Raw genomic sequence first — 17,356 nt, 5'->3', positions numbered from 1 at the left:
CAAAGATTTAATCATCTCCTTATTACATGAATGCAGCGCCACAGGGCAATAATCATTATCCAATCACAGTTAGAGTTTGAAGTGTGTCTTGGTGATGATTGGCTGAATCGCCTGTCAGTCATTTTTCAGGGCGTTGCCACTCTGGGCAGCTGTCAGACTCAGGAGCCGCTCACCCAAACGGCGAAAACACTGGCTGGCTCACCTAGCAAGACATATGAGTCTCCTATATGTCCAAGCAGGGATGGTCTTATAAGTAACAGAGGTAAGCGATATAATTTCTGGTCGAGTCGTTTAAAATCATTAATTCATTTCAGGTATGGCAGATGTACATTATCGCGTCCTGCGATTTCACTAACGCCGTGTTTTCCTTGATGTTTTTAGCATGCACCTGGCTAACGCTAACGGTCAGCTGACAGTCACAATGGTGCTGCCATACAAAGCACATAGTTTCTTACGTCGTTTAACGTTACAGAGCATTAACATCACTTTGCTACAGTGTCAGTTAGATTGTAGAAATCTCCTGTCATTGAATGAAGCGTGTTGACTCGTGGTAACTTGGCTAACGGTAGGGTCACGCGCAGAGGCGGAGTTAGCGATTCTGGGCACCCTGACAAAAGCCCCCTTCGTCTTGGTTTCTTTTAGTTTAAGACATTGAAATTTGCACAGTTACTCACTCTTTATTCTCTGCGCAGTGTATTCCTATCATGCCTGTTTACAGTCACCCCTGCCTGCCACTGATTTGTGTGATTTTTCCAGTCTTGCTTTTCTCCAGAGAGCTGACATTCCCCAGCCCATCGTCACCATGGAGACCCCGAACAACTATGTGCTGATCCATGGGAAGAACATATCCCATAATACCATTGTGGGCTCCGCTGCTGGGGCCCACATGTCCATCGACAAACTGTTCCCAGCTCTCCTTGAGTGCTTTGGTATCATATTGTGTGGCTACATAGCCGGCAGGTAGGTTATTAATATATATACAAATATAGTTTCCTGCCTCTGAAGGTGTTTTTTGCCCCAGTGTGTCTTTATAGTCTTGTCATTTTGCAGGTATACAGCCAGCATGTTTGGTTTGTGCCGTATGTGGAAATTTTAGAGATACCCATTCAAAATATGAAAGTGGCTAGTGATCAACCTCTGTTGCTTTTTATGCGTTCATGGTTATTTCTTCCATTCGCACGCACAGGGCAGATATCATCACAGAGAGCCAGGCGAAGGGTTTGGGGAACTTTGTGTCTAAGTTTGCTCTTCCAGCTCTGCTCTTTAAAAACATGGTGTTGCTGGACTTTGGAGACGTCATCTGGGCGTTTCTCTGGAGCGTCCTGGTTGCTAAGGTTGGTTGAGTTTCGTGTACCTACGTTAGTGTTCACACTTTTACAATATGTGTGTTTACTTTCTATTTTATATCATGTTGGTTTGAGAGAATTCCAGACAAAGAGTGAGATTTTGGTAAATTCTCTTTGGAAGTCATTGAGGAGTGATGTGAAATGGTACTGTGATAGAGAACCTAACAAACACAGCCTGACTTTATTGCTCCCATCCTGTGTGTAGGTGACAGTGTTTGTGCTCGTATGTGTGTTGACACTGATGGTGGCCAGTCCAGACAGCAGGTACAGCAAGGCGGGTCTGTATGCAATCTTTGCTACGCAGAGCAATGACTTTGCCTTGGGATACCCCATAGGTGAGGCAGACACAAAACACTAACACTGACAAACTACTCATACAGATTGTCAGTGATGAAAAACACTGTTTCAGACACAAACAGTATGCATCTCTCTTTCCGTCTCTAATTTTCTAGTTGATGCTTTGTATCGGAGCACATATCCAGAATACCTCCAGTACATCTATCTAGTTGCCCCGGTCTCCCTCATGCTCCTCAATCCCATTGGCTTCGCTCTTTGTGAGGTGCAGAAGTGGAGGCAGGCCAGCCATGTTCAGCACAGCACTCTTGGCATCCTGGGAGTTGTAGTCTTACAGGTATTGTGTGCACTAGTTGTAGATTTTTATGGTGAATTACAAACCAGAGCATGCATAATAATCCCAACCCTCTGACAGGGTGTAAGTAAGAACTGAGGACTCAACTTTTTTTTAATTGACACCCCGTTTGACAAACGTTAAGTTCAATTTAAAGCCTCAATTTTTGCATTTTTAGCTTTCTAAAACAATGTCTTTTTGATACCACCTCTTGGAGTTTCTAAAGTCACAAATGATTACTCTCATTGAGGCTTGAATGGCATTAACACTTGTCACCCCTGCAGGTGTTGAAGAACCCAATAGTGTTTATGGTGATAGTGGGAATTGTCTCCCATTTTGCCTTGGGCCAGCGTATCCCCGCTGTGTTGTCGGAGTTCATAGACGGCCTGGCCAACTCCTTTGGAGGCGCAGCCTTGTTTTACCTTGGTCTCTCTATGGTGAGTTTAATTAAGTCTTACTGCAGCTTCATGTAAGATAATTTAGATTTTTATTTAAGTTTAGTTTACTCCACTTAACTTAGTTTTCAACTGTTTTGAAGCTGGTGTAAACATGGAGGATATTAACATAAATAACATCATCTCTGTTTCTGTGGCAGGTCGGCCAACTTAGAAAACTAACCAGAGACACTGGAGTTGCCTTGATACTTCTCATCACAGCCAAGCTGTAAGTAGTAAGTGGGACTGGGATGGTGCTTGTATGTGTATATGTGATATAAGTGGCCTTACTAATGTTTGCGTTTCTCTATTTAGGGATAGATTATTATAATAAAATAATGCAGTCCAGTGCAATTCCACCATTAACTGCAGAAGAATAATGTCGTAATTCAGTGTCCACAAGCCAAAGTGGCTGGTGCATCCAAAACCATGTTAGACAGTGTAATGATAATAGAATCTGGGGTTTTAGACAAAGTGTATCAGTATTTGGACGGTGGTTCCCAGCCTGATCTTCTTCATCTAGAACTGCTTCACCTGTCTCTACCTCCTCTTTCCAGCCTGGTGATGCCCCTGGTCTGTAAAGACATGGTGGATATTCTTGACGTAGGAGTCAACAGCACGAGTGCCAACCACACCAGTTTGTCCAACTTTGCTTTCCTATATGGAGTCTTCCCCACCGCACCTAGCGTGGCCATCTATGCTGCACACTACAACGTGGAGTTAGAGGTGGTAAGTACTGATGATGCTGTAATCCTGCCTCCTGTCTCCTGCTCAGGTCGCATGCCAACAAAGCCCATAAACTATAAAGCTCTCTCTATCTTTCTCTCAAGGTAACATCAGGGATGGTTATCAGTACGTTTCTGTCTGCACCGATCATGTACGTGTCGGCCTGGTTATTAACAATCCCGCTAATGGACCCGACCCCGCTGGTGACGGAGCTTGAAAACGTTAGCTTCAACATCAGCATTGTCAGTCTTCTAGCACTGGTGAGTGTGTTTACTGACATATCTCGTATCAAAACCAATGTTTCAGTGTCCTCCAGTGGTTCAGTCAAGCTGACAGGAAGGACAACTAAAAGACTCTATTTAGTCCTTGTGGTTCTGGAAGAATTTCCACACAAAGTGAAAGGATGCATGGAAAATAATGTGAATGAGTGTCATAAGTGTGATCATATGCCTGTGTCTTCTCAGGTGTGGACCATCGCTGTGATGTTGCTCAGCAGGAAATTTAACAGACTTCCTCACCTCTTTGCCTTAAACCTTTTCCTGGCTCAGGTCAGTCTCCATCCAACAGCTGATTTGTGTAAAGTGCTCTAAACCATGTGCATCAACAGTCACCCATCCATCCATTAACTATACCCACTTATCTTTGAGAGTCATAGGTGACACATAGAAACAGAAAACCACTCACACTCACACTAACAGGCAGTTTACATTTGCCAGTTAACCTAACCTTTTATATCATGATATTTTGAGGTTATTGTCTTTCTCTTTTCTCTGTTAATAGATCAGGAGATGTCAGCTGAGCACATTGGCTGCTCACATTCACTTCCCTGTTCTACCTTAACCTCCTGAACTGTTCTCTGCTCTAGTTCTTGGTGTGTGTCAGTATGATCCTGTGGAACTTCCTTGTGAAACAAGAGGATAATCTGCTCGGCAAAATTCTCACCTTCACACTGCTCTATGGGTCTCTGTACAGCACCTACATTTGGACAGGTAAGTGTGCATATTTGTAATTAGACTACATTTGACTCAGCACTGAAATTAGCTGTTAAGTATGTACTCACTGGTGCTTTCATGTACCTGTTGTTTTGTTCTGTTTTTCAGGCTTAATCCCTCTGTGTCTGGCTCTGACTAACAGAGATGATCTGCTGAGACTCCGACCAGGAGTGTTCATGATTCTGGGTTGGGGGTGCGTCAAAGTGTTTCAAATCAACATATTTACGTTGTAGATCATAATAACGTATATTGTAAAACTAAAGTGTACTTTTGACACAGTTAACTAGGGTCTCAGATAATTACAGCGCTGTCATTCAGGCTTTCTTGACATGTTTTTCTCATATGCAGGATAAATGGATGAGCATGTAATGCTCAAAGGCTTTTATTTTGGAATGAATAGAGGACAGGGACGGTCCCTACAACACATACACAATAGGGAAGTGAATTACATAGACAACGAAAAATGTTTGGAATTTGCCTGGTTTGAAAATTGTGTGTGTGTGTGTGTGTGTGTGTGTGTGTGTGCGTGCGTGCGTGTGTGTGTAGGGTGCCCTTCCTCATGGTCGGAAGTCTTCTCATATCAGGAGAGAGGACTGAAACCATGGACTCTGCCTTCTTCTATGGCAGAGCTCAGGTTAGAAACACACCTGCTGCAGCTCCACATAGTGCTCTGTTTTTTATTCTGTACTGTTTATTTACTACTGCTGTGCTCAAGTCTGTCTTTTAACTTCTACTTTTACTTTCAACAAAGAATTTCTTATAAATCCCAGAACTCAAAATAATGCAGTATTTGTAATGCTCTGTTCCACTCTAGATAATCAGCACAGCAGTGGTGCTTGCAGTCAGTCTGGTGCTTGGTGCAATATCTCTGATGGGTCTCAGCCAGGGAGACAGGGAGCAGAGCGGCTACCAGGCCCTGAGCAGAGCTGCAGTAACAGGCATCAACGATGAGCTGAGGACCCCTGGTGGCTTGGAGGATCCACAACAACCACAACAACAGACACCCACTGCAAATTCACCTGCCTGCAGCATCAATTCAGGTATCTGGGTTCTTCGCTAAAACCTTTTAGTTTATTCTGATTTGGACTGAAAGCAGTCCTCTGTCTGTTGGTTAACATTTGCCTAAATGAAACAAAAATGTAGATGTGATCTGAATGTGTTAAAATGATTACAGAGCTTTAATGGACAAATATAAGCACCGTTGAAATGACTCTATAACTTTAACCAATCTCTACTGACCAGATGATCTACAGTAAATATTTCCACTGTTTCTGTTGTCAGACCTCCACAGTTTCTCTCCTGTCCAGACCATACCTGACATGATAGCCAGCACACAAAGGGAGCACACAAACAGCACAGGTAACAAATTAAAAAGTTATCATTTTATTTTATATCCATTGAATATAAGTTGTACATTTTATTTGCAGGAACTGATGTGAAAAATATTTTTAAATTAGCTTGGCCAAAATTTCAAATCTGATTTACGTCCAAAAACCTGGTAGAATAGAGTTGACTTCTATGCTCTGTTTCACATTAATGCTGTTATTAAGGAAATGAAACAGAGAAGTTCATGTTTTCTTCTACAAAATGAAAGATAACAAAGAAAGATCCTAACAATAAATTGTACAATAAAATAGAGAATTAAGAATTTAATTCATAACTTGAAACTGGCACCCTCAACTTCACTGTAAAAGCTTGAATTTTACACTTTTATTTTGTCACAACCTGGCATGTAAGACCATTACAAAAGTGGGAGACACACTGTTTTCAGTTGTTAGAATAGTTAAAATAGAAAAGCATCAAATATTGTCAGTGTGATGAAAGTTATGCAGTTATGTAACATGAAAAAATTAAAAGAAATATCCAAAAGTGAGCAAATAATCCACAATCACTCTGGAATATTACACCAGTAATGTGTCTTTTCCTCTCCAGGCGACAGTGGGGCGCTGTGTGACGGGCAGCACCAGAGTTCTTCCTCCTCAGAGCAACCGCTAAACCTGCCGCCACCTGGGCTCCAACCCACCGATGATAAACAGACGGTCAGACACGTCCTGCTCTGTCTGCTGCTCAGTGTCAGCCTGCTAGCGGTGAGGATAAAGTCCTCAGTAGGGGAAACTTGTGTGTACATAAAACACGATCAGATACCGGATACATGCTGCTGTACGGATAAATGTTCTGTTGTCTGATTGGTGAATCTGTCTCTGTGTAGAACCTGTCCAGCTGTCTGTGGTGGTTGTTTAACAAAGATCCAGGAAGACTTTACCTCGAACTACAGTTCTTCTGTGCCGTGGCAAACTATGGACAGGTACTGACTGGGTAAAGTATGTGTGTACATTGAATGAGCTGTTATGAATTTCACCTCCTTTTCTCTCCGTCTCAGGGTTTCCTGTCCTTTGGGATCTTTGGTCTGGACAGACACCTCATCATCTTGCCTTTCAAGAAAAGGTGAGCAGAGTCTTCAGCAACTCGTTCGTCATGGTTTTTAGATTCCTTTGATAAATGATCAAATCAGAGACACGGCACTAGAACAGTCTGTGTGTGTGTGTGTGTGTGTGTCTGTGTGTGTGTGTGTGTCTGTGTTAGGTTGCTCGGCCTGTGGCACGGCAGGGACAGTGAGGATCTGAGTCCCTCAAGTGTACCAGAGGAGGTCAGACTCACCTGCACCCAGTTTGTCCGCTACCACAAAGATCAGTGTGTACAAGACATAGTACACACACGCAGGTATGAGTGCTGGTTTTTGTTTGCTTTTGTGTGTGTGTGTCATACAGAACCTTGTGTCTCCTCTTTTGTAGGAACATGTCAATATGTACAGTTCTGTGGAAAGTAAACTCTGGCTTTATTTCTGTTGCTTTGGATCTGAAGTGCTTAGATTTTTCTTTGCATCCCTTTTGTGTTTTATCTGCTGTATCTGCTGATCTGTTTTTTTCTATCCATCAAACAGTTAGTTAAGTCAGTAAGTTAAGCCTTTAGACATTTATACTCTGTTGTACCTTTTAACCACAGTTTGCAGTATATGTTTAATTCTGCAGATGATGCAGAGTAATAAGAAGCAGTAGCCGTGACTTCTGCTGTTGCCACACAGCTATTGGAAATGTCTGTTAAGGACAAAAGAGATAAAATAGCAAAACTTTTTAGGCTGTTTCCCCTTGTTTACATTGTGAAATCTTAAAATATTTTAGATGTTGAATTTTAAATTTAGCCACTTGAAAACTCTATGAAAAAAACTACCAGCTACACTAAAACATGTTTGCTGGATTTTTATGATCCTTGGGTGCTTTTCTTTGCTTTGCTTCTAACACATACATTTCTTTCCACTATCCTTTCCCCTTCATTAATCCTTATCCTTTCCTTTCTTCCCTTCATATTTCCTTTATTACCTCCCTTCCTTCCTTTGCCTGCTCCTTTCCACTTTTCCTTTCCTCTCCATCGCCCCCTAGTGGCTCAGGGGAGAGTGTGAGCGCTTCGACAGGTGAATCCTTCCTCTGATAATGACAGGTTTGGTGGAGGAGGAGGAGGACTAGAGGAGGAGAGTGGGGTCTTGAGACATACCCCCTCCCCTCAGCCCCAGTACCTACACATGCATCAGGATCTTCAGGAGCAACTAAACCAGGAGCCACAGAATCTGCACCAGATTCACCAAACCCACGATCCATCTGAACCCTGTAGCCAATGTTCTCTTCCACCCCGACCACAGCTGGACCCCGAGACTGAACACCAAGCTCATATTTCCAACTCTGATATCCCAGAGGAGCAGATTTCCCAGCACCGGTCCAACCAAGCTCATGACCCAGTTGATCCTCAACACCTACACCAGCATGGTCCTGCTTCGTTCCCATCCCATCTTGAAAGTGCGTTTCGGGGCAGTGACTTGGTGGACTGGCTGGTTGAGCGGGGTCTGTGTGCTGGGAGAACCGAGGCCGAGTTGTACGGCGTTCGACTTCAGCAGGGAGGAGTGTTGGATCATTTGACAGGTCGGCACAGCTTCAGGGACGAAGTTACGCTGCTGTACCACTTCCCACAGGAGAGAGGGGAGGGATGGTGCCAGAACGTGTGACAGGAAGTGAGTGGAAATCAGATGGAGAAGAAGAGGAGAAAGATGAAACAGGGAATGACGGAGAGGTGGAGGAAAAAACGGGCTTGGGGGTACGAAGCAGCAACTACCATGGATGAGTGGCAAAGCATAAATACTGGCTTTGGAAATGAGACAGACCCACATCTTCTCTGAAGAACTTTCCTTGTGATAGTATAATGTGTGTGATGGTGGCAATTGTGATTCATTTGCTCCGTAAAGATGATATTAACTGGTACATTTCATAGCATGTTTGCCTTGATTGGCAGTTGTCTTAAGCTCCTCGTGGTGGTTGCTGCTTGCTTGTCCCCTCAGGCTTCACCCTGTGGTCGAATAATGAACATTTCTAGCTCTGACTACTGAAAGACTTGGAAGTCCCCTTCATAAATTTACAGCTGAAAAGACACATAGCACAAATATAACATGAGACAAGGAAACTGAAAGAAGGCGAAACAAGCACTCCCTGCCAGTACTTCACCCCTCCTGGCTCTGGACCAAGCCTTTCTAACTCTCTTTTGTTTCAGTTTTTTTGCTGCTCTGAACTCAGCTGGCTTTGATTATTGCATTTTGATTTGAGTTGCCCTGAGATGTGACCAGGATCAAATCGCTGTCAAAGAAGTGACAGAAAAGTCATTTTTTTATCTAGATTTCTGGGAGCCAATGAATATTTTCAGAGTGTGAAATAAGTTGTTTTTGGTTTTGTTTTGTTTTGTTTTTTTAAAAAGGACAAGTTGCCATTCACCAGCCTGTCATCCTCATATATTGTGTTATTTTTTGTGCCAGTGGTGAGAAAACAACAAGAGCAGACCAGTAAACTGATGGTACTGAAGGTCTGCTCTTAGCCAATGAGCTGCCAGGCTGCTCTCACCTGCTCGCTCTGTTATATGTTGCCATGTTTTCTCTCAGATAGGAAATCATCCTGAACCTGCCTGTTACTTCAGTATTTGATATTTTGCACGCTGTGTCTTTTAACCACTGGTCTACTCTGACTACTTGCATGACTGAGAGCAGCACAGACTTCTGCTCGGCACTGAAACTCTTGCACTGACTGAATAACAACATTCATCACGTTTTTAAATTATGCAACTCACTGGATGTTTGTCTTCTGATGATGCTGCAAAAGATGAGTTTTATCTTTGCGTTATTTAATTGTGTCGTCGCTGTCGATGTGAAACATTTGTTTGGGAGCGATTGTGGTCATGTAAATGGATTCATTCAGGCAGGGTGGAGAATTAGCACAGATGCCTTTTCAGCCAAATGTGGCACAAGCTTGATCTGAGGATTCAGCCGAGGCCGAACCTGAAGAACTCAAGTTGTTTCGTTGCCACTAAGTTGAACCTGCAGGATGTGAGATTAAGTTTCTGAAACCTCAAGAAGATGAGCCCTTTATCTACGGTGTCTCTATGAACCTGAACGTAGCTTACTGCATATTATACACAAAACCACTACTGAACTGTTTACACTACAACTATTTCTCTTCTGTTAAGTTGCTGTTGATTTGTGATACTATGAAGTTTACAATGTGTTGGCAGGGTTGTAGGAGAGCAGAGACAAAGATCACACTAATGTCAGTCTGATGCTTTAATGAAGATATTTTTGTTGCGTTGTCAGATTTCCAAGAAACTCAAGTATTCATTGTTCTGTGAGCAAAAATCCTAATCATTGTGTGACCCCTGACCTTTCATCTAGAGCATAACGTTCTGCTGGATCCTTGTTCTTCCTCTGCATGTGCATACACTGTATTTTACATGCACCATCTTTGTGTCTTCTGCCAACTGACAACTACATTTAAGTTCATGCAATTCACATCAGGTCCTTGTGTTTACTGAGTGGTTAGAGATGAGTTTTTGCGATAGAGTGCCTGCCTCAGCCAGTGTGAAGGTGTGTGTTTGTTTATGTGTGTTTGTGTGCATGACGAAAAATGTTCCTGTGGGATGTGTGTGTTGGGAAGTATTGAGAGAAAACACGAGAGGTTTTAATGTGAGGATTAACTGTGTGTTGTAACTGTGGATGTTTTTGAATCAAGTGTGTTGCTGTCAATCCGAGTCAATGACTGTGTGACCGTAAAGGCACAAATAAACTGTTTGCATCCAAAAAAATTCCAGGTCTCACATGTCAGTCAATCACCTGCAACTGAACGATGGACATCACCGACTTCATTATATTTTTACACAGTTTTCGCATGTTGTTGTTTCGCAGATTTTGTCTCCCACGAGCAGACTGGAGAATTTCTTTTCATCCTAAGATCCAAACTGAATGCAGTGCAGACTCACTTGAAGGTTCAAGAGGAACCACTGGTACAAATCATTAGGAAAATGTGATGTTAGATACAAGTTTAATGTACAAAACTCTGATTATAAGAGGATACAAAAAGCTTTGCTGATCGTTTCCATTTGAGCACAGTTCAGTGACCTTCAATATGCAAGAGAAAGTACCAATCATTCAACGTCATTCATGTCTTTTCTTTGTTGAAACTTTGATGCACAGAAAGTCCCAAAATTCAGACTACTGGACTACTCACAGGAGTCTATGTCGAGACAGGCGACTGACTGAGGCTGTGGAATCAGTTGCATTAGCTCCTTTGATTTCCCAGGAGTCTGACTTTAGTCACTTTTCCCTGCGTTATAGAAACATCATGAGGTGATCACAGCCGATCGGCACAGAGCTGCTGTAAAACTGTAAAACATCAGTGAATGCAGCCACAGCTACAGTAAGACACCAAAGTAAGTGCTTTGGGAAAAGACAGAGACTCAATCTTGAATTCAAAGTGTCCTAAAAAAAACAAAAACAAAGAACAAATTTTTCCAATGAAGTTTGGCTGCAAACTGAGTTACTGTGTGTGTGTGTGTGTGTGTGTGTGTGTGTGTGTGTGTGTGTGTCTTGCTGTCGGCTTCTCTTTGCTCCGGCCGGCACAAGCTCCTCGTCACTCTCGCCACATTGCGTGCGTTTAAAAACATTTTGGCTTTGACTTCCAGACGTTTGGGGTCCGTCGTTGGTTTCAGGGGGATTCATGACACTTGTTGGAAAGCTTTTATTGCACTTAAAGTAACAGGCTGTCTCTCCTCCGCTCTGTGTGGGGAGGGGCTTAGACACACAGAGGAGAGGGGACAAACGTGACTGTAAATGACAGCGGAGGGCAGGAGATTATTATTGTCTAGCTGGTTAATTGTCTGGTCTCATAATCCACAGCAGAGTGTAAAATCAACAAAGAAGAAAAAAAAGGGACATAAAGTGACAAAGGTCTGTGGGGATATCCAGACTGATCATTATGAGCATAACAAAAAACACTTTGGGGGCAGCTGTGTGTTATTTGGTTTGACGTATCCTGTAGGAGTCAACAACAACAACAACAACTGCAATGGCAAACATGTTTTACAATGAACGCCACCACACGGAGCTTTAAGGCACGGCAACAATCTTAAGCGTCACTGTGACACTGGGTTATTGGTGACAGGCAAACCTTTGGTCGGCCATGGACTTCCAGTGTGACAGCAGTCAACAGTTTCACTGAGATCACAGTGATCGTGTCAGTGAGAGAGTATTACATTTATACAATATCTGGATAAATTCCAATATAATAATGATCTTATATCAAGATAATTAAGGTGATTTCATTCATTTTAAAGCTGCTTCTTTATCACTGTAACACAAATCTTTCCCCATGAAATGAACCATTGAGCTCTCTCAAGAGCTTTTAAGCTTTTAAGACTTTTTTTCTTTTTATAAATAAAAGGATATTTAGGGCCGATCTCCCCTAAAAAAGTTTGCTGTGTATCAGCAGTGAGAGATCTTTTGGAAAGTGTAACCTTCAAGTCTGATGTAACACGACCTGAAGACACTTCTACACTTTCAGAACAGATCATACTATTACCATTATACGTATGATGAGCATCTGGTGTGACCTTACAAAAATCCCGAGGCTGGAGCGAACAAAAGGTCACACGGCGGAGAGTTTTTTCCCACCTTACTTCTTCTGGCACAAAGTTGTGTTTATGTCATCCCAGAATCACCGTCTCTTCCGGTCCCGCTTGATTTCGGCCTGACTGGTGCCGTTGCTGTCCATGCCGTCCACCTTGAGGTGACCTTTGCTGTAGCGTTTGATCAGCGCTCCGGGGACGAGAGCCGCCAGGGCGATGGCCAGGAGCTGGGCCAGCGTGCTCCAGGAGAAGATGTCGTCCAGAGAGGAGATCTCTGAGAGTATGGAGCCCGTGCGGACACAGATGAAGTTGTAGGGAATCAAACCTGGGAGGCGAGAGCAGCAGCTGAGTGATTGACATTTTCAGATCTTTGTGTTGTGTGTTTGTTTTTGTTTTTTTTAAGGTGTGTGTTGTCTCACCTATGAACACAGAGAAGAAGAAAATAGGTAAAGGGATGTTGAGGACGGGACAGGTGATGTTAAGGAACCAGTTAGGAGTCATAGGGAAGAAACGAAGGAAAAGTAGGAAGAAGAATAAACTGCTACGATTTTCCTCCACCTGACAGAAAAGAGGAAAGGACAAAGAGATGGAGAGAGAAAACGGAAAAAGAGAAAGCAGGAAAATGGAAAAACACACATAAGAAGGTGATTGAAAAAAGGAAAGTAAAATATTTAATTATTTTAATCGTAATATTTTTTTTTTCCTTTTGCTGCCATGTCAGTTTTACCTACATGTACCAACATCTACAACCACAGCTTTGGCTCAAAGGGCTTTATAGCATTTACTGTACAGCACCATTTCTTTTCTTCTCTTGTTTGTCTGAGCAGTGAAAAATGATTTATGTTCTGCCGAGTTGTAATTTCACTTTTTTTACCTTCACTTCTCACGTTACTTAAAACTTCTTATGCCTCCTACTCTAAAGTTAAACCACTGCTGCGATCTCAGGTGCTGAACAGACGGGTTTACCTTCCTCTGCAGCAGGGCCACCTTCTCAGGGAAGAGCTGAACCACATGCTGCTTTCCAAACACAGAGGAGAGCAGGAAGCAGAACGTGGAGCCTGAAGTGGTGAGCAGGCAGGCCAGAACCAGACCCTCCCAGGGCCCGAATATCGCACCGGCTAACATGTTCTGAAGGAGGGAGGGGAGCACGAACAGATGGATCAATTTTAAGAAATTCATCTGGATAATTCTTGGAATGAATATTCTGAAATTAGATGATAAAAACTCAAATCAATAGAAAGCAAAATGGCTTGTTAGGACAGAGATGCTCTGTTTGTCATCCCTCCATGTGTGTTCACCCTCACCAGGAAGGAGGAGCCAGGTATGGCGAAAGACTGTTTGTACAGGTAGGCGCTGCAGAACAGCAGCAGAACGTAGCCGTGATTTTCTCTTTTATAGAACTTGAGCATCTCAGCGAGCTCCCGCAGCTCATCCAGGTCCGACGGGAACTTCAGGCTGGAGGGAAACACAAAACAGAACACAGCTGGAAATAACAGATCAATCCTCCAGAGACACGTTCATCTGTGATGTACAATATCTATTAGATATTCTGTATAATGCCCTTATCTGTTCTGTCTTCTTTCCTACCACCCGATTCATCTCCTTCTTCAGTTACTGATTTCCTACATTTCCCAGAATGCCCTTCATCACGTCCCAGATACTGTGACATGTCCCCGACCTCACCACGGACAGTTTTCATAGTGACTATTTCTTTGCTGGAAAGTAATGTCAAAGTGTGTGTGTGTGTGTGAGTGTGTGTGTGTGTGTGTGTGTGTGTGTGTAACAGGATACATTTGATTGAGGGACAGAAATAGCGCCGTTGCCTGTAGACTTGAGCAGTGGGTAGGAGGACCCCCCCCCTCGAAACTCAAGATGTCGGCTCCCTCCGCCACCTGCTCTGACACTCAACATTCCTCGTTCCTACTGGTCGGAGGAGATATATCCTGTCCTGTCACTGGTCAGCAGGTTGATGATGCGTAAGCGCTCAGATACGTGAAACTGCATGAATGTATGTGCAGTATTTAAGGAGGAAAATGTGTCATCGTAGGCACTTTCTATATCGCTTACGCAAAACCCCATGAGAAGCTTTCTGTTCCTGTGCACGCACATGCACATGCACACACACACATGCACACACGCACACACACACACACATACGCACACACACACAAGGGCAGCCTAAGTGATGCTCCACTTTATCACAATGAAACACTGATATGAAGCTCATATTATATTTAATGTCCTGTTTTTTTAAATAAATAAGACTGCAATTAACCTTTTTTTTTATTTTTGATTAATCTGTCAATTATATTTTCAATTAATCATTAAGATTATAAAATGTAAAAAATAATAAATAAATAAAAAATTCAAAAATTCAATATTTGTTCCATCCAACAGTCCAAAACCCAAAAGAAAAAACATTTGAGGAACTAAAACCAGCAAATACTCATTCATTAAATTTAAATAGCTGGCAATTAATTTTTTTATCTTATTTTACTAACAGACTTTTCCTCTCCACTGTCGCCAAGTGCTTGCTCATTGTGTTGGGTTTCTCTCTATGATTCTGCAAAGTGCCTTGAGATAATGTTTGTTACGACAAATAAAATTGAATTGAATTTTATCACAGAGGAAGACAGATTAGCATTTTGACCTGCACATACACCAACACTCCCGGTGCATCGCACTAAACAGGTTACTGGGCTAATATGATAATTATAAATCTTCACTCTGCTGTTAGATCACTGATGTCATCTAACCGAATGTAACCATCTGTCTGGCCTAAAGTTAAAAGTGACAGACTCCTCTGTATTTTTATCCAAATTTTAAAATATCCCGTGATATCATCTTTGCTTTGTGATATTATAGTATATTACAATTAGAAACTACTTTCTACTCTCTTCTCACACTGACTCAACCGCCACCAAATGTCCCAAATAAAATGACTGTACATTAGACATTCGATACATTCTGCTACATCTACTTATTAAAAAAAAAGTAAAATAAAGTTGCATAAACTCCTGACCCGATGACCTCTTGTGCCAGGTGAGGAAGAGGAAAGGTGAGGCTGAATCTACAACGTGAATGATGTGTCTTTTCCACATTGTCTTAACACCGGTTTACAGCTCATTGCAGGATGTTGCCTGACTTACTTCGACATGATGAACGCTGGACGTCTGCACATTTCTGCAGAAGCCGCTCGCCACAGATGAACCGGGCTGCAAAGACATTCTTTCCCAGTGTATTGAGGAGAGCACATTAGAGTTGATGTGGATGAGAACTTACAGAAGGTATAGTATAGTAGGTATAATTATCGTTTTCTAATATGTTACTAGAATGACTTTAGTTTCATTTTGTGCAGTTGAAAATAGAAAAATATAAATATACCATTGAAGCCTATTGCAGCATTTCTGATTCATTTCTGTGACACACTGAAATCTGTGTAGAGAAATGTTAATTAGCAATAGTAAAAACTGTAAACCCTGCATTGTGTACTTTTTAAATGTAAGTTAACATTTTAGCTGTTGTTTAAATTCCCTCCTTTGTTGCTTTGTTTTTTATCGCAGGTTCATGGTCTCAGCTCAGTAATCGAGACACAACTAACACATGAGACTGAGCAAACTGGACGTCAACAAATGTCTTTCATTGGGTGGTGCACCCACACTGTGGTTAAATGACTTGATAAATAACAGTATGAATAATATCACACATATACGTACACGCACACACACAGACACGCAGATGGGTCTTGGCCTCAAAGTGTCTTGGGTCGGCGTTATTCTATCATCCCTAGACAACCTCACACTTTACTGTCCGGCACATTTCAAAATACACACACGCACACACACACACACACACACACACACACACACTAATACATAAAAGCACTTGAACACACCAAGACACGCACACACACATTCTGAGGAGTAATGTGATCAGTCCAAAGTGTACTGAGTTTATAGGAGAGAGAGAGAAATAAGAGAACTGAATTTCAAACACATTTTATATTTAACTACTGTACTGACATAATTATTAATTATTATTATCATTATTATTATTATTATCATATGTGACTATGAGAGTATGAATAGAGAAGTGGAGTCTTTTTTATTTAATTCAAATATATGATATTAGTATGAGAGACCTACAGACTACTAGTGTAAAAATGCTGAAATAAATTGAACATATCAATAATATCATTTATCAGGTAAAACATAAGTACAACAGACTCGACTGGTATTTAAAGAGGCTCCAAAACTCTGATGGCAAAAGAAAGTGATGTAAAGAAATCAATCCTTCATTCGCTGCCTTTACTTCTATTCATCCTCACAGAGCATATCCCAGAATGCACTGGGAAGGAAAAAGGTGATCAACACTGCTGATGGGACACTAGTCCAGTAGTTTCCAGTCTGAATGATGGGGAAGCCCCAGGGGGTCCTAAAAATAGATGTTTCACATCCTCCAGGGCTAATAATGTGTCAGAAGAAACAACCTGGAGTAAACTGACTGTGTTTGAACTGCACACAACAAGTTTACATTAAGGGCACAGCCTGTGATCACAAGTCATAAGTAGACATTGATTCATTATAGGAGGTCAGGAGAGCTGATTAACTGATTAATCCAAGGAAAATTAGTCACCAAGTATTTTAAATGTTTCATTTTTCGAGTTAAAAATGCCAAAGGTGTTGCTTCCTGCTTCTGAAATGTGGGGGTTTGCTGTTTGTCTTTGTCATGTGTGATAGTAAACAAATTATTTGGTCTGCAGCAAACAATTATTTTCTTTAATTGATTAATCTGCCAATTATTTTTCTCAATGAATTGTTTTTTTTTCTTTGTATCCAAAAAATGTGAGAACAAAAATATCCAACCCAATTCCAACAGGTGTACCCAAGGTGACGTGTTCAAATGTCTTGATTTATCCTATCAACAGTCTAAAAACCAGTTTACTATCATGTGTGACAAGAAAAACATCAACTCTTCACATCTGAGAAACGGGAACTGTTAAATTAATTATCTGACAAATAATTTTCTGTCCATCAACTAATTGACTGATCAACTAATCACTGTATCTGCACTATTCAAAAACTTAAACATATCTAATATGAATGCATAATGCCCAGCTCTCCTTAAAATAAAGACCTAATTCATGTAATTACTGTGGCTCTTGTGTCAGTTGAATATTACCTGTGTGTGTGTGTGTGTGTGTGTGTGTGTGTGTGTGTGTGTGCGCGCGGTGTGTGTTTGTGT

The 17,356-nt window shown here is 41.8% G+C and overlaps 2 protein-coding genes across 3 annotated transcripts in view; one reads left to right on the top strand and one right to left on the bottom strand.

Annotated features, from left to right (window-relative positions):
• Window positions 1–163: 163 nt before the first annotated feature.
• LOC111669075 (lysosomal cholesterol signaling protein-like) lies at window positions 164–10,294 on the top strand. Of its 2 annotated transcripts, none has more exons than XM_087179025.1 (20): window positions 164–262; window positions 757–960; window positions 1,187–1,334; window positions 1,552–1,681; window positions 1,799–1,977; window positions 2,259–2,411; window positions 2,570–2,637; window positions 2,966–3,137; window positions 3,239–3,394; window positions 3,599–3,682; window positions 4,000–4,123; window positions 4,235–4,319; window positions 4,673–4,760; window positions 4,941–5,166; window positions 5,408–5,485; window positions 6,059–6,213; window positions 6,336–6,431; window positions 6,507–6,571; window positions 6,710–6,847; window positions 7,622–10,294. In XM_087179025.1, exons 2-20 carry the CDS (start codon window positions 803–805, stop codon window positions 8,178–8,180), a joined length of 2,862 nt encoding a protein of 953 aa, XP_087035151.1. In that variant the 5' UTR covers window positions 164–262; window positions 757–802; the 3' UTR covers window positions 8,181–10,294. The 2 variants fall into 2 exon arrangements, with proteins under 2 accessions (XP_087035151.1, XP_023281064.1); XM_023425296.2 differs by having other exon boundaries at window positions 7,564–7,756.
• A 219-nt stretch (window positions 10,295–10,513) lies between these two features.
• LOC111669077 (transmembrane protein 41A-B-like) overlaps window positions 10,514–17,356 on the bottom strand; it is an 8,081-nt gene continuing 1,238 nt past the window's right edge. The window contains exons 2-5 of the mRNA XM_023425297.2: window positions 13,417–13,567; window positions 13,079–13,240; window positions 12,532–12,670; window positions 10,514–12,437 (exon numbers count right to left, since the gene is read on the bottom strand). Coding sequence (XP_023281065.1) covers window positions 12,202–12,437; window positions 12,532–12,670; window positions 13,079–13,240; window positions 13,417–13,567 — 688 coding nt within the window. The 3' untranslated portion in view covers window positions 10,514–12,201. The remainder of the gene's footprint in view (window positions 12,438–12,531; window positions 12,671–13,078; window positions 13,241–13,416; window positions 13,568–17,356) is intronic.

The sequence above is a fragment of the Seriola lalandi genome, unplaced genomic scaffold (assembly GCF_002814215.2).
Source record: "Seriola lalandi dorsalis isolate HSWRI2012SDOR001 ecotype SW California unplaced genomic scaffold, Sedor1 jcf7180002054769, whole genome shotgun sequence".
Classification (NCBI taxonomy): domain Eukaryota; kingdom Metazoa; phylum Chordata; class Actinopteri; order Carangiformes; family Carangidae; genus Seriola; species Seriola lalandi.
Note: the sequence above shows the minus strand (reverse complement) of the source record. Positions and strands in the feature narration are given on the sequence as shown.